At 52.2% G+C, this 23,701-nt stretch overlaps 1 protein-coding gene across 2 annotated transcripts in view; it reads right to left on the reverse strand.

Annotated features, from left to right (window-relative positions):
* LRP3 (LDL receptor related protein 3) overlaps window positions 1–6,721 on the reverse strand; it is a 15,558-nt gene extending 8,837 nt beyond the window's left edge. The window contains exons 1-2 of one of the 2 annotated variants that reach the window (XM_003275056.4): window positions 6,118–6,721; window positions 4,194–4,241 (exon numbers count right to left, since the gene is read on the reverse strand). In XM_003275056.4, the coding sequence (XP_003275104.2) occupies window positions 4,194–4,241; window positions 6,118–6,190 (121 nt within the window). In that variant the 5' untranslated portion in view covers window positions 6,191–6,721. The remainder of the gene's footprint in view (window positions 1–4,193; window positions 4,242–6,117) is intronic. The other variant, XM_030820239.1, reaches the window with a different exon arrangement.
* Window positions 6,722–23,701: the final 16,980 nt, after the last annotated feature.

Raw genomic sequence — 23,701 nt, forward strand, 5'->3', positions numbered from 1 at the left:
ACCTTTTTGCTGAGGGGTAAAAACCTGTGAGGTCCCCTGTCCTAGAGGACAGGACCGGGGGCAGGGCAAGGCGCTGTCCATTCCTACCCAGCCCTGGAGGCCTCCCCTAGGGGACAGACACAGACCTGCCCCTCTCCTTGGGGCCCTTGGGGGCCAGGTGTCTCACCCACGCTTTCTGGGAAAAGCCAGGTGTCACCTGCCACCTTTCTCTCTTCCCACTCACCTCAGCCAGAACCCTTCTCCCTCGTAGACCTATGTCTGACCCCTTCATCAGGGGTTGGGAGGCCACCAGCCTCATGAGGAGCAGAGGAAGGGACAACTGCCAGCTGCTCTGCCTCTCAGCAAAACCCTGACAATGGGTGCCTCCCAACAGCCTCGCCCCTGGGGGCCCCCTGGAAATTTCCACATCAGGGAAACTTGGTTAAACTGTTTGCTTTTCTCCAAAGAGGGTTGGCAGAGACCATGGTGGGTGCAGCAGCAGCCCAGCCTCATGCAGAGGGGATGTGAGGCAGGAGGGAGGCTGGGCTCTGTGCAGGGAGCTGCAAGTTCTAGGCAGGGATTCCTTTTTTTTTTTTTTTTTCCTGAGACAAGATCTTGCTCTGTCTCCCAGGCTGGAGTGCAGTGGTGCGATCACAGCTCACTGCAGCCTCAACTTCCAGGCTCAAGTGATCCTCCCACCTCAGCCTCCCAAAGTGATGAGACTACAGGTGTACCCCACCATGCCCAGCCTAGGCAAGAACCCTGCTTGACGTGAAGCAGACGTGCATGTGGTGGGGGACGGGGTCGGGGTTGCCAATGAGGAGGGGGATTTCCAGGAATGCCCCGTGGAGGTGAGGTTCATGACAGGCTGTGTAGCAGCAGGCAGGCAGTGAGGGGAGATGGGAGGACTGCATGATTTGTGGGATAATGGGGAAGAGGGAGGGGTTCGGAGGTGTTGGGGGCTGTCCAGAGGTCTGTCTGAGCTTTAGCTGGAGGTGACCTGCCTTCTCTCAGGCAGAAGATGGCCTGGGTCCTTGGAGCCACGGTGGCCCACACAAGTGGGAAGGAATGACCGGGCACTTTCGGGCCAGTGTCCTTTCCTGGTCCAAAGAGTCATCGAATATTCCTGAGAGGACGCTGCAAGGCCTGAGGAAGCACAATTTGCAGATCCAATTTCCAAAGTTGATCAATACCCCCGCCAACCTGCCTGGTGTAATCCGACGATGGGGAGCTGGGAGTCCCACCCCAGACGTGCCAGGGAAGCTGCCAGCTGCCTGCAAACTGCATGAAGCCCCTGTCCAGGCCCTCCCCGCTGGGGCCACAGTAGCTTCAGGGCTGAGCCCAGAGGCCGGGGGGATGCAGGAGGTGTTCTGACCAGTCAGGGCCCGACATAGCTGGGCTTAGGATGGGGTTTGCTGAGGGGTAAAAACCTGTGAGGTCCCCAGGCAGCCCTGCCAGACCCTCTGGAGCAACTGAGCCTAGTGAGGGTGGAGAAGGGGCCGGGGGAATGTTTTCCAATCCAGGGTCCCACACAGCAGGAATCCCAGGGAAAGCCCTGGAAATGCAGAATCATGGAGCCGTGGTGGGAGGTGGGTACCTTGGGCCACCTGCAGGTGGTCAGTAATGCTGGAGGTGTCAGAAGTGGACTCTAGGACAGCTAGGGTCCCAGACCACCACCCATGGCATTGCGCACTGGGCATGCAGCTCCCATCAGAGGGCACCAGGGGTGAACAGCAGCCCCTGGAGTTTGGCAACGTGGACCCTGCTGGGGCCTGAGGTCTTGACAGCTAAGGACAACCAAACGCAAGGACCTGGACAGTGTCCTCCTCGCCCAAGCTCCATGAGTGGCCCTAGTCCCCGGGGAAGCACTTTTCTAAAAGTGGAGTATATGCACGTTTGGGGTAACACACCCACCAGCAGGAGGGTGTCCTGGGGCTCACATTCATAAGCTGTGACACCCTCATTCCCCCTTCCCCTGACTCTACCATGGCCACAGACATCTGACCCAGGCTGGGCCAGTCAGCCTTTTCCTGGAAATTGGGATGGGAGACTGGGCCACCATCAGTTGTGTGGACCAGGACAGCAGACAGGGCTGGGGCTAGGTCAGCGCTGAGCAAGGCCCCGCCCTGGGCCAGCCCGAAGCATCAGAGGAGGCTGGGCTCCTGAGAGCACAGCTCAGGGCAGAGAGAGAGGGAAAGAGGCCCAAGCCTGCCAGAGGAGCCAGTGAGCACAGCTTCTGTGCACCCTGGGCCTCCCCCTCGATCACAGCAGGGGTCCCGCTGCCTGACGGCTCTGGGTCCTTTCTCCAGCAAGCTGGGCCCTGCACAGAACTAGAAACCCAGGCACCTCCTGCCCCACCAAGCAGAGCAGCAGGCAATGAACAAGTCAGAGGCCCCCATTGTTCTCCCTGGCTGCACCTTGACCTCAGGTTTTGGTTTTTGTTTTACAGACAGGGTCTCGCTCTGTCACCCAGGCTGGAGCACAGTGGAGCCATCATAGCCCATTACAATCTCAAACTCCTGGGCTCAAGCAATCATCCTGCCTCAGTCTCCCGAGTAGCTAAGACTACAGGCACATGCCACCGTGCCCAGCTAATTTTCAGATTTTTTTTGTAGAGATGGAGTTTCACCATTTTGCTCAGGCTGGTCTCAAACTCCAGGGCTCAAGTATTCTCTTGCCTCAGCTTCTCAAAGTGCTGGTATTACAGGCATGAGCCACCACACCCAACCAGACTTAACATTTTTATGGAAATACTTATGCTTACTTTAATACCTTTTTATGGGTTGTTGGAAATGGCACTATATAGGCAGAATTAGCAAGAGATGCAGAGGTCTATGGGGGCTTATCAATGATAGAACAGGCTCCCCGAGTCCTTTCTCAGACTCTCCAGGTGGCACTGAGGGCCCTGAGGGGCCTGGGCTTATCCACTTGCCAACCTCAGCAGCCCCTTACCTCCAGTAGTAGAGGATGGATGGGCTTGGCCGCCCCTCCAGCTCTTGATGGTCTTTGCTGTGCTGGGGACTAGGCTGGAGCTTAAAGACAGCCAGCGGCTGGACAGACCCATGCCAACAGGTAGAGGTGGGGGCAGCATGCTCAGTGTCCTCTCGGATTCTGTATGTACTTTTGGCCAAAATGTTTACCTCTCTCTTGCAAGCCAGCTGCCTGAAACTCACCTTTCACGTGTCGCTGATGCAAGGCCACGCCCTCCACCCACCTTCTTATCTAACCTCCCACACCAAGCCAATATCTTCCCTGCCCTGAAGCACCCCCAGACCCGCTACCAGGCAACCAGTGGGCACCCCCATAGCCCAAGCCCAGAAGAATGACTCAATCCAGCCAATCCTAAATGGTTTACTCTGCCGTGCTTTGACTTTCTTTTTTTTTTTTTTAAGAGACAGAGTCTTGCTCTGTTGCCCAGGCTGGAGTACAGTAGTGTGATCTCAGCTCACTGCAACCTCTGCCTCCCAGGTTCAAGCAATTCTCCTGCCTCAGTCTCCCGAGTAGATGCGATTATAGCTACCTTTTAGTAGAGGTGGGGTTTCGCCATGATAGCCAGGCTGGTCTCGAACTCCTAAGCTCACTCAATCTGCCCACCTCTGCTCACCTCCCAAAGTGCTGGGATCACAGGCGTGAGCCACAGCACCTGGATGTCGTGACTTTCCCGTGGAAGCTGTGATGCAGCTTCTAACTTACACCTTTCTTCCACCCTGCTCCTGCTTGTCCAAATCTAGTAATTCCCAGGTGGCCCTGCATGGTGTGGCATGTCCCCTCCTTTCAAGAAAATTAATAAAGCCTTCTTTCCCTGGCATGGGCCTCTCTGTGTCATCCCTCAGTCATACCCCTATAAATTAAATCCTAGGAAGCCCACGGCCTGTGTGAGGCACAAGATGTCAATTCCACGGGACCCTCGGCAGCTTGCTGGTGGTATAAAGCCACCACGTGCCAGGCACCGCACTAAGAGCTTGCCTCACTGGCTCATGGAATACTAAGAGCCAGGTTTTGAGTAGACCTTGTTATTTCACCCACTTTACAGATGAGGAAGCTAAGGCTCAGACAAGTTGAAGCCTGTCCAAAGCCAAACAGCTCCTTTGTGATGTAGAAAAGATGCACACAGGAACTCAGGGTAGTGCCAGGACCCTGAAGGCCTGTCCTCAGGGACCACTCACCCAAAAGGGACCAAAGGAGTGGAGCAAGGAGAGAAAGTGCTTACTTACCTAAGGCAGGAACTGCACTGCTGAGTCTCCCGGTGAGAAAGATGTTCACTGTGGGAGATACAAAGAAAGGGTCAGGGGTCCCACATACCTGCTGGGGACCAGCAGCAGCCCATGAGGGACACCACAGCTAAACCCAAGGCTGGCCCGCTGGTCCCCTTCCTCTCACAGGGCAAGGCCCAGAGCGCAGCCCAAGACTGCCCATCAAAAGGGCCCCTACCACCTCACCCTCACCTCCCTGCCTCCATGTTCTGTTATCCAGGCTGGAGTGCATAGCTCACTGCAGCTTCAAACTCCTGGGCTCAAGCAATCCTCCCACCTGAGCCTCCCAAGTAGCTGGAACTACAGGTGTGCACCACTATGCCTGGTTATTTTGTTATTTTTTATTTTTGTAGAGATGAGGTCTCACTGTGTTGCTCAGGCTGGTCTCAAACTCCTGGCCTCAAGCAATTCTCTTGCCTTGGTCTCCCAAAGTGCTGGGATTACAGGCACCTGCCACTGTGCCCTGGCCTGCTGCTACAACTTTGAAGGGCTTCCCCCTCCAAGGGGCTTTGCTCGCCCAGCAGCAGCAGGGGCAGGAGGGGAGGCAGTTCTGATAATCCCCATTTACAGGGCACGCAGCTGGTGACGGAACCATCCTCTTTCCCCGTGCCACGCTGACCTTGAGAAGGAAAGCAAAACTCCCCAGCCATCCCTCAAGCGCCCACCTCCATGGGGTTTGGCCCTTACTTTCACCTTCTGCTCTGGCCCCCGGGGGTTACGGGCCCAGAGTCGGGGGGGTGGGGGGAAGCCCGACTTCTTGGGGTTCAGGATGCGGGTCAGATCCCGCCTGGCCAGGAAGCAGGAACCGCTGCCCCCACCCAGGACACCCAAGCCCCCTGGACAGAGCCAGGCCAAAGCTCCTGAGCACGGAGCGCCTGTCCCTCTGCCCTGCTCACCAGGGATGCCAGCACCCAGTGGCTCAGAGCCCAGCACACATGACCCCACACCGAGGTTGGGGTGGGCACGCTGGGGTTACACCCTCAATGCTCCCCAATGGCACATTCCCATTAAGCCAGGCTCACAGAGCTGGGGCACGGGCCTGCCCGAGCCTCGGAGCTCCCTGAGGCCTGGGGGTGATTACTTTGTCATTTCAGTGGCTTCAGCAAATCTGTCAGGTTACAGAGCCCTCACTGGTGACATCACAGGGTGTCCCCTAATGACCCCCAGTTCTTATAATGGCCTCCCTCCTTCATCACAGTAAATAAAGGAGCCATGTGGGTTGGGGATTTAACTCCTTCTCCTCTCGCCTACACAGAGCGCTGGAAAGCTGGACAGAAAAACTCCCGGACAGGGCGGGAGCCCCTCCCACCCCATGCCTGGCCTTGACCGGTCCCTGGCCCAACCCAAGCACCCTCCTAAACTGAACAGGCCTGCCTGGGGGCTGAGAGACACAAAGGGAAAACAGGAGTCCCCTGGAAGCCGCCTCCACACTGGCACCCTCCTCCAGCCCTGCCCCGCACCCCGAGTCCCCATCTGCGGCTTACACCAGCCCCCACCCCAACTCCGGGCCGGAAACAGTTTCTTCTTCAGGGGACAGCCGGCCTGGCCTTTGTCCCCAGCTCCCGGGGCCCCCTCGCCTCCAGGCTCAGCGCGGGCGGGCGGGGTTGAATGCTGCCGCCTGCACGAAGGGCCGCCTGCCAGCGCTCAGCCCGGGCTCCGGGCGCTACTCCGAGCGGGGAGGGAGCCGGGGCTGCGCCACCAGAGTCGCCCTCCCAGGCCCGGGGCCAGGCGGGCAAGCGGTGCTGGCCGCTCTCTGGGCCTCCGCGCGGGAGCCACTGCGGTGCGGGGCCTCGGGATGCCGCGGCCGGAGAGGGGGTCGGTCAGGGCGCGGCGCGGACTGCCACGCGGGGGACCCGGACCTGCCCGGCCCGCGCGGCCCACTCACCCAGACAGACGACGGCCAGCTGCGCCCGGGCGCCCGGCGCGCCCTCCAGCCCCGCGGCCGCGCGCTTCTCCATGCCGGGCCCGGCCGCCCGCGGGCGCCGCCTCCTGCCCCCAGGCTCCGGCTCCGGTTCCGGCTGCGGCTCTGGCTCTGGTTGCGGCTCGGGCTCGGGCTCGGGCTAGGGCTCGGGCTCCGGCTGGCGTGGCTGCTGCGGTCCGGGTGCAGGCGGCGGCTCCCAAGGCGTCTTTGTGCGGTGGCGGTGCAGGCCCGTAGCGCGCGCGGGGCCACATCGGCCGCGGCGTCACGGGCCCCGCGGGGGCTCAGCGGCGGCCGCCAGGGAAGACCCCCGCCCGCCGCTGCCCCCGCGCCCCGGGAGCCCCGCCGCGGCCGGCCTGGGCCCGGGGACCCCCGGCGCGCCCATGCCCCGCAACGAGCAGCCCGCCCGGCCCCGGCGTCCCCGGGCCGCCCCGCGCTGCGCCCAGCCCGCCCGGCCGGGTGCCGCCGGTGGAGCGTCCGTGGGTCTGTCAGTCCTCCCGCCCGGCCCCTCGCCCGCGCCCGGAGCCTGGAGGCCGCGCTGCGCCAGCCACGTGACGCGCCCGCCGAGCCGCAGTGGCGCTGGCTGGGCGGGCGGAGGCGGCTGGGGCGGGCCGGGGGCGCACGCCCCGCCTCGGGGTGCTGGACAGCTCTACGCACTAGCCCCGCCCCGCCCGCGCCCCCCGCCGCGCTCCCCGCGCTCCAGCCCACCGCTCCAGGCAGCGGGTGCTCGCCTGGCCTCCTCCCGGGCCCACGGAATTGATCCCTCCTGGAGCCGGCTGTGCTGGGGAGGGCCGGGGAGCGAGGATTGGGAAAAGGTGGGAGAGGGAGGGCTGCTTAGGGGACCTCATAGGGGCGGCACAAGGCTAAGGCCTGTCTTCTTCGCATGGTGTCCCTGTTCCTGCCCCTCCGCTTCTTTCATTTGCCACAGTCCAAGTGCCCTGTCATGTCTCTAAGAGGAACCCCCTGTGCCGAGCAAGACCTGTTAGAGGACATTGGTGAACACTCCAGAGGCCTCTGGAGATCTCCCAGGGCCCCCTGAGCCCACCCTGTTACCCACTATCCTCGTGAGGCTGGGGACTTGGGAGGAGGCCTGCTTCTTAGGCTGGGGGTGCCCTCTGGAGAGCTGCCCACCGAGAGGTTGAGTCCAATGAGGCAGGAACCGGGAGAGAGGGGGGGAAGGTTTGAGAAGGCCATTTAGGGCCAAGACGGATGTGAAATCAGAGGTCCCCAAAGGCTCCATGGCACAGCGGGGCCACCAACCTGAGCTGAGGCTCCCAACCCTTTTCTAACACCCCCAGACCCTCATTTGATATTCTCTGTTTATGGAGAGAAGGTTGAGAGAAACTGATGGTCCGTTAGCCAAAGTGTAGACAGTCACTCACTCACTCACTCGCACTTCGCAGGTTGATTGGATTTTAATAAAAAACGGGGGGAAGAAAAATCCTTTTAGTTTTTCTGGATTTTCTTATTCTCTCTCTTCTAATTCCTTTGGTGATTTTTTCCAAAGCAGACTTCTTAGGAAATGTATTAAAGGATGTAAGAATCAAATAACAAGATACATTACAGATTGACGGCATAGAGCACTAGCCTATGTGTAATTTGGTTTCAGAATTTCCTGAGACTGCTGACTGCGGAAGAGCAGGCATTTATTTACGCATGGCAAAAACGCTCAACAGGGGCAGGGGCAATGGAAGGGTGGATCTGCGGTTTGTTTGTTTGTTTGTTTGTTGTTGTTGTTGCTGCTGCTGCTGCTTCTTAGTTTTTTTAGAGACAGAGTCTCACTTTTTCACCCAGGTTAGAGTGCAGAGCTGCAACCATAGCTCACTGTACCCTCAAACTCCTGGGCTCAAGCAATCCTCCCACCTCAGCCTCCCAAGTAGGTGGGATGACAGGTGTGCACCACCCATGTCAGGCTAATTTTTTCATTTTTTTGTAGAGACAAGGTCTTGCTCTGTTGCCCAGGCTGGAGTGCAGTGGTGTGATCATGGCTCACTGCAACCTCAAACTCCTGGACTCAAGGATCCTCTTGCCTCAGCCTCCCAAAGTGCTAGGGTTACAGACATGACCCGCCACACCTGGCCAAAATATGCGGTTTTGTTGAAGATGCTGCCTGCTTCGATGCATGTTTTGCACGTTATGTAAGGAATCTAGGGTCCAGAACAATGACCAATATGGGAATCATGTTGGAGCCTGAAGCAAAAGAAAAATGTGAGCCACTAGACATACTTATCAAAATATCCTCCCATATTTTGAACCAAGTGGAAAGGCTAAGAAAAGCTCTACAATCACAACATGACTTTATCTAAATCTCCATGCTCCCCAATCTATGCACATCCCATTGTGAACCCTCATAAACCCATAAGGCAAGAAATGGCCAAGGTACCCAGGAACCTTGGGCTGATTGGAAACAACTGTCCACATTGCACACACAAAAAAATTTGCATTAAAGCTGATTTGTCTACATTATTGAGTTTTTTGGCACTTCCTTCAATTCTGTGCTCAAGGTGAGTGTCTCACTCCCCTATCCTACTCCCGACCCATATTGAGACCTTGGCTATCTGACACCCCATTTCCCGTTTGTCTCATAATGATCTAGTGCCCCCTAAAGGTTGCTGTGCCAGGCGAGACCCTTGCTGGGGGTCCCCAGTGTAGCTCTGGCCCAGTCCTCTCCCCCACCGCCCTCTCACCACTTCTGGAAAGGTTCCTGGTATTCCTGTCTCTGCTTTAACACTCTTCCACCCTAGCTGCAATCGCCTGGGTCTCTCTACCTCTGAAACCTTTTCATAAACCTCCCTCACTGACTCAAGCTATATCCAGAACGTGTCTATTCATCACAACCCAAAAGCTTCTAACTAGTGGAGAATTCAGTACTGGGAAGGAGATGGTGGGCATGGACCCAGAACATGGGAACTGACTGGCTGGGGCTGGTGAGGAAGCAGTGGTGGGGCAGAGGGGCTCAGACATGACAGCAGGGGCTTCCTGGCAAGAAGCTGGCCTTCCCACTTAGGAGGAAGCAAAGCTGCTGTCACACTCACTGTGGGCCAGTGACGCCTTCAGGAATCTGCTCCAGGAGTGAGGGGCCAGAGGACATGCAAAGAGGAGACAAAAGGGACACAGAGACATCCCACGTAAGTCCCCACTCCATCCCAAATGAGAGGGCCACCACCATTGCCCACTCATCAGCCACATACCCTGAGCCCTCACGTGACACAGAAGAAACCAATGACACAGGGGAGTCCCACATCCTCCCCCAACATTCACCCACAGGCAGATGCAAACTCAAGGGCTCTCTTATCCAGCTGCTTACCAGACACTAATGAAGAGGACTCTGTGTTGAATGGTCAGTGTCTTTCCTGATTTCAAATAACTAGAACCAGCCAGGCATGGTGGCTCACACTTGTAATCCCAGCACTTTGGGAGCTCGAGGTGGGCAGATCACTTGAGGCCAGGAATTTGAGACCAGCCTGGGCAACATAGCAAGACCCTGGCTCTACAGAAAAAAATTTTTAAATGTGCTGGGCATGGTGGTATGCATCTGTAGTCTGACCTACTCAGGAAGCTGAGGTGGGAGGATTGCTTGAGCCCAGGAGTTTGAGGCTGCAGTGAGCCATGATCGCACACTGCACTCCAGCCTGGGCAACACAGTGAGACCCTGTCTCAAAAACAACGACAACAACAAAAATCCTACAATCTATTTGAAGGTCAAAGGCCAAAAGTGGCTTTGGCAAATAAAACTGAAAAAATTGTTTTATGATCACCTGCCCAGGTTTATCACAGGTGACTTCCAAGAGGACAAACCCCTCATTATTCTAGCTGAGCCATAGACCAGACACCCCTCACCCCCACATCTGCCCCTTCTCTACTGTGCCCTACTCAGTTCATGGCCACGTCCATTACTGAGTTGATAATTTTTACTCCAATCTCCCTACATCCAATCCATCACTACAACCTGCTGGTCCCCATGATGTATCTCAAATCTACCCACCTCTCTCCACCACCATGACCACCTCCCTGGTCCCAGCCACCATCTCCTCTCTCCTGGACCTCCACAGAGGCCCCCTTCCATGTGGTCCCTTGCCTCTCAATTCATTGCTCACATTTTTAACATGCACATTGGTTCATTCCCACTGCTGAACATGCTCCAGAACAGACTTCACAGTTTTTAGCTCAAGCTGCATGATCCTCTGGAATAGCCCTGCCTGCCACCTTCTCCAAGCCCCCCTCATCACCAGCTTGCTCTGGCCTCAGAATGTTTCTGCTCCTGCCAGAGCTAATTTCTATCCTTCTGCCTATTCCATCAGGCCAATAGTCGAGCCAGAGAGCATTTGGAGGGAAGTTCTTGATCTTGCCAGCATCTGCTCCAGCACATGGACATACTGATGGACCCCCAGGTCTCCAGGGCCCCCTTGGAGAGAACTGCAAGCACCTGGCGCTAGCAGTGAAAGAGGAAGGTCTGTCTGCCCAGTCTCTCCTTGGGCAGAAACTGTCCTGAAATGCTTTGCGCAGTGGTGTGATCATGGTTTGTTGTAGCCTTGATCCCTCCCGGGACCCTAGCAGAGGTGCCTCACAGGATGATGTCTTCTAAATGGCTATTTTGCTCTCGTATACATTTTTTTTTTATTATTTTTGTTTGTTTGTTTGAGACAGAGTCTCATTCTGTCGCCCAGGCTGGAGTGCAATGGCATGATCTTGGCTCACTGCAACTTCTGCCTCCTGGGTTCAAACGATTCTCCTGCCTTAGCCTCCTGAGTAGCTGGGATTACAGGCATGCACCACCATGCCCAGCTAATTTTTGTATTTTTAGTAGAGATGAGGTTTCACCATGTTGACCAGGCTGGTCTTGAACTCCTGACCTCAAATGATCCACCCGCCTTGGCCTCCCAATGTGCTGGGATTACAGGAGTGAGCCACCGCACAAGGCCCTCGTATACATTAAAATCCATGTTTCTCCAATGACATTTGAAAAGCTCAGCCATTTGTGTAGAAATTAACATGAGGGCCTGTGACTGTGGGATTTCTGAACAGAAGTTTATGTCCAACTTTAGAGTAAGATGGTGAAAGGACAAGAAAGAAAAGAAGAGAAAAAATGGAGCTTTTGAGAAAGGATGGTGATATGGTTTGGCTATGTTCCCACCCAAATCTCATCTTGAATTGTAACTCCCACAATTCCCAAGTGTTGTGGGAGGGACCTGGTGGGAGGTAACTGGATGATTGGGGTGGGTCTCTCCCATGCTGTTCTTGTGATAGTGAATGAATCTGATGAGATCTGATGGTCTTATAAAGAGGGGTTCCCCTGCACAAGTCCTGTCTTGCCTGCTGACATGTAAGAAGTCTCTTTTGCTTTTCCTTCATCTTCCACCATGACTGTGAGGACTCCCCAGCTGTATGGAACTGTGAGTCCATTAGACCTCTTTCCTTTATAAATTACCCAGTCTCAGGTATATCTTTAACAGCAGTTTGAAAACGGACTAATACAGGTGCTAAGGTTTATTTGAATTAAAAATATCAAAATCACAAAGAGACAGCACTTTGCATCCATTAGGATGGCTACGGTGGGGGGCAGGAGTGGAATACACAGAAAACAACACATGTTGGCAAGGATGTGGAGAAATTGACATTTTTGTGCTTTGCTGGTGGGAGTGTAAAATGGTGCGGCTACTGTGGAAACCAGTATACTGGTTCCTTAAAAAATTAAAAATGGAATTACCATGTAATCCAGCCATTCCACTTCAGGGTATATACCCAGAAGAATTGAAAGCAGGGACTCAGACAGATCCTTGTACACCCATGTTCATTGCGTCATCATTCACAATGACCACAAGGTGGGAGTAACCAAGTGTTCCTTGATGGATGATGAATGAATATGCAAAATGTGGTCCATCCATACAATGGAATATTATTCAGTTTTTTGTTTGTTTTGGGGTTTTTTTTTTTTTTTTAGACAGTCTCGCTCTGTCACCCAGGCTGGAGTGCAGTTGTGCAATCTCAGCTCACTGCAACTTCCACCTCCCAGGTTCAAGCGGTTCTCCTGCCTCAGCCTCCTGAGTAGCTGGGATTACAGGCACGCACCACCACACCCGGATAATTTTTGTATTTTTAGTAGAGACAGGGTTTCGCCACATTGGCCAGGCTGTTCTCAGACTCCTGTCCTCAGGTGATCCACCTGTCTCGGCCTCCCAAAGTGCAGGGATTACAGGCGTGAGCCACCTATTCAGTCTTAACAGAAGGAAATTCTGACACATACTATGACATGGATGAAACTTGAGGACATTATGCTAACAGAAATAAGCCAGTCACAAAAGGACAAATATTGTCTGATTCCGCTTACAGGGGCACCTTGCATAGTCAAATTCATACAGACAATAAACAGAATGATGGTTGCCAGGGGCTGAGAGGAGGGGGAAATAGAGAGTTATTTAATGGGTAAGGAGTTTTAGTTTGGGAAAATTAAAAGAGTTCTTGAGATGGATGTGTGGATGGTTATACAACAATGTGAATGTATTTAATGCCACTAAACTGTACAGCTACAAAGGGTTAAAATAGTAAATTTCATGTGTCTTTTACCATAAAAAAAAAAAAAAAAAAAATCAAACAAAGGTACAAGGCCAGAAGCAGTGGCTCATGCCTGTAATCCCAGCACTTTGGGAGGCCAAGGTGGGCAGACCACTTCAGGCCAGGAGTTCGAGACCAGCCCGGTCATCATGCTGAAACCCCACCTCTACTAAAAATACAAAAATTAGCTGGGTCTGGAGGCGCACACCTATAATCCCAGCTACTCGGGAGGGTGAGGCAGGAGAATCGCTTGAACCTGGGAGGCAGAGGTTGCAGTGAGCCGAGATCGTGCCACTGCGTTCCAGCCTGGCAACAGAGCAAGACTCTCTCTCTCAAAAAAAAAAAAAGATAATAATAATAATAAAAATAAATTTAAGGCCAGGCGCGGTGGCTCACGCCTGTAATCCCAGCACTTTGGGAGGCTGAGGCGGGAGGATTACGAGGTCTGGAGTTCAAGACCATCCTGACCAACATGGTGAAACCCCATCTCTACTAAAAATACAAAAAATGAGCCGGGCCTGGTGTCACGCGCCAGCTACGCAGGAGGCTGAGGCAGGAGAATCGCTTGAACCTGGGAGGTGGAGGTTGCAGTGAGTCCAGATCGTGCCACTGCACTCCAGCCTGGCAACAGAGCAAGACTCCGTCTCAATAATAAATAAATAAATAATAAAAATAAAAATAAATTTAAAAATACTACAAATAAACTGGCAACATATATGGCTGCAATCACAGCACTTCCTCCTGAGCTCAATGGGGTGGCGCAGCCAGCCGGGGTTGCTGCTTTGACTTCGGTGCAGCTTCCTAGCATTTCTGCAATCCCGAGGCAGGGGCAGGGGGGCAGGGGGCGGGAGGGGCGGTGGAGTTTGGTCAGTCCAGGTGGGAACTGCAAAGCTCAGAGCTGAGTGCCTGCTCGCCTGTGGGAGTGCCCGGACACACCCAGCCACAGTGCACCCATCCAGCCTCCTGTGTCTGCAGGCACATCCAGGGCAGTGGGCACGGTGTGCCCAAGTGCATCCAGCCATAGACATTCTCCAAGCTGCAGCCAGTTCCTAGAACCTTAATAGACCAGCGGCAGTAAAATCATTTCACCTTCAATATTGAGCAGTAATTTTAAAATTATAGGCCTGAAATGGTGATAGTAAGTATGTCATAAAAGCACCATTCCAAAAAAAAAGTGTTTTATTGCAATGAAAATGTTAGCAGCAGGTCACCCCTTGGTTTACATAACCTTCTCTGCAGGAACTTCCAGTGCTGAGTGCAGTTCCCATTTTCAACCAAAAAGCTCCCTCGGCCTTGCTGAAGTACTCAGAAGTACCCTCAAGCAATAATCATTTGTGTATTGATTTGGGGGAGAATCAATCCAATCCCGTCCACCTCACTAAATTATTAATGAAGCCAAGCACATCAGAAACCCCAAGATGGGTTAACAGGTAGGGTTTGTTCTTTAACCCTGTTGGCGCCTGATATGGTTTGGATATCTGTCCCTTCCAAACCTCATATCGAAATGTGGCCCTCTGGTGTTGGAGGTGGGGCCTCGCGGGAGGTGTCTGGGTCTTGGGGATGGATTCCTCACGAATGCCTTGGTCCCCTCCACACAGTAATGAATGAGTGACAGCTGATTGCTTAAAAGAGCCTGACACTTCCTCCCACTTCCTTCCTCTCTTGCCATGTGGCACTGGCTCCCCCTTTGCCTTCCGCCTTGATTGTATTTTTTTTTTTTTTGAGATCCAGTCTCACTCTGTCGCTTAGGCTGGAGGGCAGTGGCGCAATCTCGGCTCACTGCAACCTCCACCTCCCAGGTTCAAGCAATTCTCCTGCCTCAGCCTCCAAAGTAGCTGAAATTACAGGCACCTGCCACCACGCCCAGCTAATTTTTGTATTTTTTAGTAGAGATGAGGGTTCGCTACGTTGGCCAGGCTGGTCTCGAATTCCTGGCCTCAAGTGATCTGCTTGCCTCGGCCTCCCAAAGTGTTGGGATTACAGGCATGAGCCACCATGTCTGGCCTTGATTGGAAGCCTCCTGAGGCCCTCGCCAGAAGCAGATGCTAGTGCCAAGCTTCTTGTACAGTCTGCAGAACTGTGAGCCAAATAAACCTATTTTCTTTATAAATGACCCAGCCTCAGGTATTCCTTTACAGCAACACAAAACAGGTTACTACAGAGCCACAGGAATAAAGGTGACACCCTGAGACAGCCTGTCTCGAGGCCTAAGTACAGATTGTGGGAACACAAGACTGGAGGGGTGGATGAAGAAAGCCATGGATAAGCCCTTCCATCCCAAGGAGTGGCCCCTCCTTAATCATAGCAGGTGAGAGGAGCAGACCAAGCTCACTTTCAGCCAAGCTCAAAGCAGCTGGCAGAGGGGCTCCAGGTGTCTGGTAGCAAGACCACCAGCCCTGGGAGAGACCCTGGGATTCCCTGAGGGATGCAATAGAGAGCAGGCAGTGCTACCCACCTGCCGGAGCTCCGTGGGCCCCTCCACCACCACAGACAGCCCATCTTTATTAGGAACCTAATCGCTATATTTAAATCCATTCATTGTTATATTATTTAAGAACAGTGTTATGGTGGCCCAAACCAAATGAAACATCATTACAAACGGGGAAAGGGCTGGGCACAGTGGCTCACGCCTGTAGTCCCAGCACTTTGGAGGGCCAAGGCGGAGGATCACTTCAGCTCAGGAGTTTGAGACCAGCCTGGGCAACTTAGTGAGACCCCCATCTCTATAAAAAATAAAAAATAGCCAGGCACAGTGGTGCATGCCTGTAGTCCCAGCTACTCAGCAGGCTGAGGTAGGAGGATAGCTTGAGCCCAGGAGTTCAAGGCTGTAGTGAGCCATGATTGCACCACTGCAGTCCAGCCTGAGGGACAGAGTAAGACCCTGTCTCTAAAAGGGGGGAGGGAGAGGATTATTATGAAACGTGAATTAAATTTTTTAAAAAGAAAATAAAGTAGGCTGGGCACAGTGGCTCACACCTGTAATCCCAGCACTTTGGGAGGTCAGGGTGGGCAGGTCACTTGAGGTCAGGAGTTCGAGATCAGCCTGGCCAACATGGTGAAATCCCGTCTCTACTGAAAATACAAAAATTAGCCTGGCATAGTGGTGCACGCCTGTAGTCTCAGCTACTTAGGAGGCTGAGGCAGGAGAATTGCCTGAATCTGGAAGGCAGAGGTTGTAGTGAGCCGAGGGGTCACGCCACTGCACTCTAGCCTGAGTGACAGAGCGAGACTCCGTCACAAAAAAAAAAAAAAAAAGGAATTCAGTTTCCCACAAACGAAGTGTGGCGGTGTTTATGGAATTCACTGGTGTTGCCATGTTCCCCACCAATCTGAAGCAGCTGGCTTGATAGAACAGTGGAATGGCTTTTTTCTTTTTTTCTTTTTTTTCTTTTTTTGCGCTCTGTCGCCCAGGCTGGAATGCAATGGTGCGATCTCAGCTCACTGCAACCTCTGCCTCCTGGGATCAAGCAATTCTCCTGCCTCAGCCTCCCGAATAGCACATGCCACGCCTTGCTAATTTTTGTATTTTTAGTAGAGATGAGGTTTCACCATGTTGGTCAGGCTGGTCTCAAACTCCTGACCTCGTGATCCGCCTGCCTCGGCCTCCCAAAGTGCTGGGTATACTGGCGTGAGCCACCGCGCCCGGCCTGGAATGGCCTTTTGAAGACGCAGTTACAGCATCAGCTCAGAGGCGGTATCTTGCAAGGTTGTTCAGAAGGCGGCATAAGCTCCGAATCAGCGTCCGATAGATGGCGCTGCTGCTTCTAGCCAGGACTCGAGGGTCCAGGAATCAAGGAATGGAAAAGGAATGGCACCGTTCACTATTACCTTTAGTGAGCCACTAGGCAATTTTGTTTCCTGTTCCTCCCATTTCATGCTCTGTTGGCGTAGAGGTCTTAGCTCCAAAGGAAGGAATGATTCCGCCAGGAGTCACAGCACTGATTCCACCGAACTGGAAGCTGAGGCTGACTCTTGGCCACTCTGAGCTCCCCATGCCTCTGAATCAATGAACAAAGAAGGGAGGGACTGGGCTGGCTGGGGTGATGGACTCTGCCTGCCAAGGGGAAATTGGAACACTACTCACACTGGAGGTGAGTAAGACTGTTTGGAACTCCGGAGATCCCTTAGAGGGATCTCGGTGTACGTGTTCCAAATTTCTCTCCCCATCTATGGCTTACTTTTTTTTTGAGACAGAGTCTTGCTCTGTCACCCAGGCTGGAGTGCAGCGGTGCAATCTCGACTCACTGCAACCTCTGCCTCCTGGGTTCAAGTGTTTCTCCTGCCTCAGCCTCCCGAGTAGCTGGGATTACAGGCATCCACAACCATGCCCGGCTACTTTTGTATTTTGGGTCAAGACGGGGGTTTCACCATGTTGGCCAGGCTGGTCTCGAACTCCTGACCTCAAGTGCTCTGCCTGCCTTGGCCTCCCAGAGTGCTGGGATTACAGGCATGAGCCACCACACCTGGACCTATGGTTTACATTTTTACTTTCTCTTTAAAAAAATTTAGGCTGGGTGTGGTGGCTCACACCTGTAATCCCAGCACTCTGGGAAGTCAAGGCTGGCGGATCAGTTGAGCTCAGGAGTTCAAGACCAGCCTGGCCAACATCGTGAAACCCCGTCTCTACTAAAAATACAAAAGAATTAGCCGGGTGTGGTGGTGGGTGCCTGTAATCCCAGCTACTTGGGCGGCTGAGGCAGGAGAATCACTTGAACCCGGGAGACAGAGATTAGATCATGTCACTGCACTCTAGCCTGGGAGACAGAGTGAGACTTCAGCTCAAAACAAAAGGGCTTTGGGATTCACTGAAAGAGGGAAATCAGAGGTGCGCACTCCAGCATCAGAGGAATCTGATCAGCCTGGCTGTCTTCAGGGCTTGATTCTCCTAGGTGTGGATTTACTGAACATCACCTGCTGGGCAGCCATCCCAGATGTCCACCCCGACGCCTGCAGTCACCCTTAGCTGTGTGCCTGTGGGACTGAGCCAGAGAAGCTCTGCTGAGGAATTCAAGAGCAGACGGGCTCCTGGAGCATCAGCTGGCCTCCAAACCATCCTTCAAGCAAGGCTCCCAGCCTGCTTATGCAATTCAATCCCAGATACGCACACGTGCCCCAGGTGATCTGCCACACACAGCATAGTAAGCCCAGCCAGTGTCCAGCTTGGCCTCATTTTATTTTTTTAAATAACTGATCACAACTGCTTCTTAGGAGCCACTCTAAATTCAGAAGAAGGTGTTACATTATCTCAGAGGCACAGATCGGTGAAGAACAAAACAACACTGAAAGTCAGTCCACACTAATTCCAAAACCACCCTTCTCTCCCCGCCTGCCTGAATTTGCCTATCCTAGGCATTCTTTTCAGGGGCAGACGTGGGGCAGGGAGAGACCACTTCCGGTGGAAACCAAAAGCATGCTCCCATTCAGCCCCCAAACATGTAGTAAATTGTCTTACACTTCATAGACATCCCATGTTTGCTAAAGTTCAATTAAATTTTAATTAGTTTTTTGTATTAAAGTATAATCTAATTGACTGTAAGAAATAAAATGTGGTGTGAAATGATGTTTCTGTTTCCACACCAGTCAACCTTTTAAATTAAATGATAGAATCTTGTAAATATACTTTGTACAAATACATTCACCATTACATTTTGATTTATAAAACTCACCAATCACTGGCCAGGCGCGGTGGCTGATGACTGCAATCCCAGTGCTTTGGGAGGCCCAAGAGGGAGGATCACTTGAGCCCAGGAGTTTAAGACCAGCCTGAACAACATAGCAGGACCCTGTCTCTACAAAAAAATTAGAAATGACCCTGGCATGGTGGCTTATGCCTGTAGTCTCAGCTACTCGGAAGGCCAAGGCAGGAGGATGGCTTGAGCCCTGGAGTTAGAGGCTGCAGTGAGCCGTGATTGAATCACCACACTCCAGACTGGATGACAGAGTGAGTGAAACCCTGTCTTTAAAAAAGCAAAAAATTGGCCTGTCGCTGTGGCTCACACCTGTAATCCCAGCACTTTGGGAGGCTGAGGCAGGCAGAGCACTTGAGGTCAGGAGTTCGAGACCAGCCTGGCCAACATGGTGAAACCCTGTCTCTACTAAAAATACAAAAATTAGCCAGGCGGTAGTGGCACATGCCCGTAGTCCAAGCTACTTGGGAGGCTGAGGCGGGAGAATTGCTTGACCCCGGGAGGCAGAGGTTGCAGTAAGCTGAGATTGTGCCACTGCACTCCAGCCTAGGCAATAGAGCAAAACTCCATTTCAAAAAAAAAAAAAAGGAAAAATCACCATCATTGAACAGAGGTGGGTGAGGGAAATGGATGAGTGATTCTGCCTCCTGCAGCTGAGAACTCAGCATACTGGAGACCACACTCTCAGCCTTACCTGGCAGCAAGGAGGCACTGCTCCTCCGGAGAGGCTGTAAGAGGGTTCTTCCCCAAGGCTGAGGCCACCTCTCAGTCATTAAAGCTGAACCCCTCTCCTGGAAGCAGCTGATGGTGTGTGCATATCTCTGCCCTCCTAGCCCAGATGAAACCTCTCTTCCCCTGTCTGGAACCCTTCAGGCCACAGTTGCATGGGAAGTAGAAACAGAGGGGAATGGGGTAGCCCGCCACCCAGCAAATGCAGGCCCTGCCCTACTGGAAGAGCACAGGCCATGGGCAAGAAATAGTTAAATCCACATGGAGCTGGTGGGGACAGGCTGGGAAGACAAACCAGACTGCTGTCAACATGACCTTTAATATTTTAAGTTTTTTTTTAGAGAGATGAAGTCTTGCTGTGTTGACCAGGCTGGTCTTGAACTCTTTTTATTCATTTGTTTTATTTTATTTTGAGTTAGAGTCTTGCTCTTTCACCCAGGCTGGAGTGCAGTGGCGCAATCTCAGTTGACTGCAACCTCCACCTCCCAGGTTCAGGTGATTCTTGTGCCTCAGCCTCCCAAGTAGCCGGGACTACAGGTACACACCATCATGCCTGGATACTTTTGTATTTCTAGTAGAGACAGGGTTTTGCCATGTTGGCCAGGCTGGTCTTGAACTCCTGAGCTCAAGTGATCCACCCGCCTTGGCCTCCCAAACTGCTGGGATTACTGGTATGAGCCGCTGTGCCCAGCCTTTAATATTTTTATTTAGATTAGATTGACTTTTGTGCTGTGAAATGCATAGATCTTAAGCATACAATTTAATGAGTTTTGATAAACACACACCCAAACTCCTACAAAATAAAGAGCATTTCCATCAACCCCTCAGAGGTCTTTTTGTACCCCTTTTCAAGAAATCAATCTCTGCCACCTATGCAACCCTTGCTCTGCTGTCACTATAGATGGATTTGCATTTCCTAGAGCTTTATGTAAGTGAAATCATAAATGATGTACTGTTTCACTGTACACGACGTGAGATTCCACCCATGTCTGTGTAAGTGTCAGCATCCCATCCCTTTCTCTTGCTGTGTAGTGGTCCATTGCCTGGATAACCCACAGTTTATTCATCTGCTGTGGACACCTGGGCTGTTCCTAGTTTTTTACTATTGTATTGAGAGCATCTGTGGCATTTTCTTATGGATGTTGTTTTCATTTCTTTTGGATAAATACTGAAGGCTGGGATTGTTCATAACCCAGCTTTTCAGATTCTGATAGAATGTGGTAATTTTCACTGCTTTGCTATACCCCTTGGGCCCTTCCTCTGCTGAAAATTATTTTGTCACTTATATGTGTTGTAGATAACTTTTTCTTGTTTGTAAGTTGTCTTTTTTTTCCCCTTTAAGATCAAAGTTATCATTCACTATCCCAATTTGCACAATTCAGAATCTGCCAAAAAATCAAACAAGCAATCAGCAGTAATAAGACAGTCAAAGCAGTCAGGCAAGCAAGAGGGCTGCTTTAAAGAGCCACATTTAAACATCAAAGGCATTCCTATTTAGCAGGAGTATGCAATTTTTTAAAAATGGAATTATCCCATTCACAGTATCTAGAAATAACCCCAGCAAGAAATATATGGGACCCAGGCTGGGCACAGTGTCTCTTGCATGAAGTCCCAGCATTTTGGGAGGCAGAGGCGGGCAGATCTCGGAGTCAGAAACCAGCCTGGGCAACATGGTGAAACCCTGTCTCTACTAAAAATACAGAAATTAGCCAGGCCTGGTAGCATACGCCTGTAATCCCAGCTACCTGGGAGGCTGAGGCAGGAGAATCACTTGAACCTGGGAGGTGGAGGTTGCAGTGAGCCAAGATCGCGCCACTGCACTCCAGTCTGGGCAACAAGAGTGAAACTGCGTCTCAAAAAAAAACCTACTTATAATGGTATCAAAAAAAGAAAATATTTAGAAATGTACTTAACAAAAGAGGTGTAAAACTTATGCTCTGAAAACTAAAAACATTGTTGAAAGAAATTAAAGAAGACCTAAATAAATTGAAAGCCATTCCATGTTCATGGATTAGAAAACTTAACATTATTAAGATAACAATATTCCCCCAAATGCTTTATTTCTATCAAATGCAATTTCTATCAAAATCCCAACTGGATTGTTTGCAGAAATTTACAGGCTGATTCTAAAACTCATGGAAATTCAACAGACCCAGAATAGCCAGAACAATCTTGAAAATAACAACTTTGAAGTCCTCATACGTCCCAATTTGAAAATTAGTACACAGCTATAGTTATCAAGAGTGTGGCACAGGCATACAGCTAGACATGTAGATTAAGGGACTAGAATTGGAAATCGACAAATAAGCCCTCATATTTATGGTCAATTGATTTTCTACAAGGGTGCCAAGACCTTTGGGAACAGAATGGTCTTTTCAACAAATGGTGTTTGGATGAATGAAAATCCACATGCAAAAGAATGAAGTTGGACCCCTCCTTCACATCATATACAAAATTGACTCAAAGTAGATCCAAAACTTAAATGTAAGAGCAAAAGCTATAAAACTCTTAAAAGAAAACATTAGTGTAAATCTTTATGACCCTCAGCTTGGCAATGGAATCTTGAATATGACATCAAAAGCATAAGCAAAAAGGAAAAGTAGATACATTAGACTTGATCAATATTGAAACGTTTGCACTTCAAATGACAGTATCAAGAAAGCAAAGAAGGCCAGGCACGGTGGTTCACACCTGTAATCCCAGGACTTTGGGAGGCCAAGGCGGGCGGATCAAGAGGTCAAGAGATTGAGACCATCCTGGCCAACATGGTGAAACCCCGTCTCTACCAAAAACACAAAAATTAGTTGGGCATGGTGGCACGTGCCTGTAGTCGCAGCTACTTGGGAGGCTGAGGCAGGAGAATCGCTTGAACCCGGGAGGTGGAGGTTGCAGTGGGCCGAGATTACACCACTGCACTCCATCCTGGTGACAGAGCGAGACTCCGTCTCAAAAAAAAAAAAAAAAAAAAGCTGTGGCTCACACCGGTAATCCCCATACTTTGGGAGGCCAAGGTGGGTGGGGCGGATCACCTGAGGTCAGGAATTCGAGACCAGCCTGGCCAACATGATGAAAGCTCGTCTCTACTAAAAATGCAAAAATTAGCCAGGCATGGTGGCGTGCACCTGTAATCCCAGCTACTTGGGAGGCTGAGGCAGGAGAATCGCTTGAACCGGGGAGGCGGAGGTTGCAGTGAGCCGAGATCACGCCACTGCACTCCAGCCTGGGCGACAAAGACTCCATCCATCTCAGTAAGTAAATAAATAAATAGCAAAGAGAAAAAGAAACGGAGAAGATTTCAAACCCTGTATCCAATGAGGGACTTTTTTATTTTTATTTTTTCTTCGAGATGGAATCTCGCTGTGTCGCCCAGGCTGGATTGCAGTGGCCTAAGTATGAGCCAGAAATAAACCAGCTCCACAATGACGCAAGCCCAGTTTCCAATAAATTCATCCCTGATTGGATCCAGGTGAACGCTCCTATCAGCACTGCAAAGCGTCAAAGTCTCCTTACAAGCTTTCCTGGGCAATGTCAATCAAAAACAACCAAAATACAAAGGCGCAAGAATTGACTGGAAAACGAGAGAAATAAACAAACAAACAAAAACAATAAACCCAGATCCATAGAAGAGGCAGGAAGAGAAACTGCTTCTGGGGCAGGTGAATTTGACTACACAGCCTTATGCCATGACTGCAATTTCTGCACTGGGACTGTCCTGTCGGGTTTGACATGTGAATCCTTGGAGAATGTTTGTAAAAACTCCAATGCCTCACCCCACCCTACCCCACCACCCCCAAAGCCTGGGATGCACTTGCTCAGGAATAGGTTCCCACATGCAAATGTGGGTAGAACCCCAGCGCTGAGCAACCAACCCCAGCCCAGGCAGCTGGCTTCAGCCCACACTCGGCCGTCTGCAGCGGGGGCAGAGTCCCCTGCCTGGCCTGGAGTTTCCACGCAGTCATCGGACTGACGGTCACGCTAACCGGACTCAGTCCCGCATCCCTCCACATGGGGTCCCCTTGGCCTCGCCGCCGGCCCAGGTCTTGCATTTGTGAAAAGGCTGCACCCATTGCGCGGCTGCAGGGAGACGGGCAATATTCAGGCCTCTGCAAGAATCAGCTAAGCCCGGCGAACGTCGAGGATCGGCACCCGCGTGAGCTCCCCCAAGTGGCAGCTTGGAGCTAGGAAGACTAGCGCGAGGAACCCACGCCACAGAAGGCGGCGCCAGAGAGCGCGTCCACCGGCCGCCCTGAGGAAGCAGCCTCGGGGCCGGTGCTGGACTCGCACGTCTGTTTTCCCGCCCGCCCGCTCGCCTGCCCGCCTCCCACGGCCAGCCAGCACTATGGCAACCGCGGTCGCCTGGGTCCCCGCGCCGCCCACGCCCCACAGAGCCTGAGACCCGAGGAGGTGGAGTCCGAAGCCCGCCTGCACCCGGCCCCGTGGCCGAGGCCACGCCCCACTGGGGGGCCCGTCTACATAGGCCTCTCGGGCTCCCCCTCACACCCACATAGTATCCGGCAGCCACATGAAGGCTCAGAGCAGAAAAGTGCAGGAGCAAAAGTGGGAAGAGCTTGGAAGCTCGGTTG

Source organism: Nomascus leucogenys, chromosome 10 (assembly GCF_006542625.1).
Source record: "Nomascus leucogenys isolate Asia chromosome 10, Asia_NLE_v1, whole genome shotgun sequence".
Classification (NCBI taxonomy): domain Eukaryota; kingdom Metazoa; phylum Chordata; class Mammalia; order Primates; family Hylobatidae; genus Nomascus; species Nomascus leucogenys.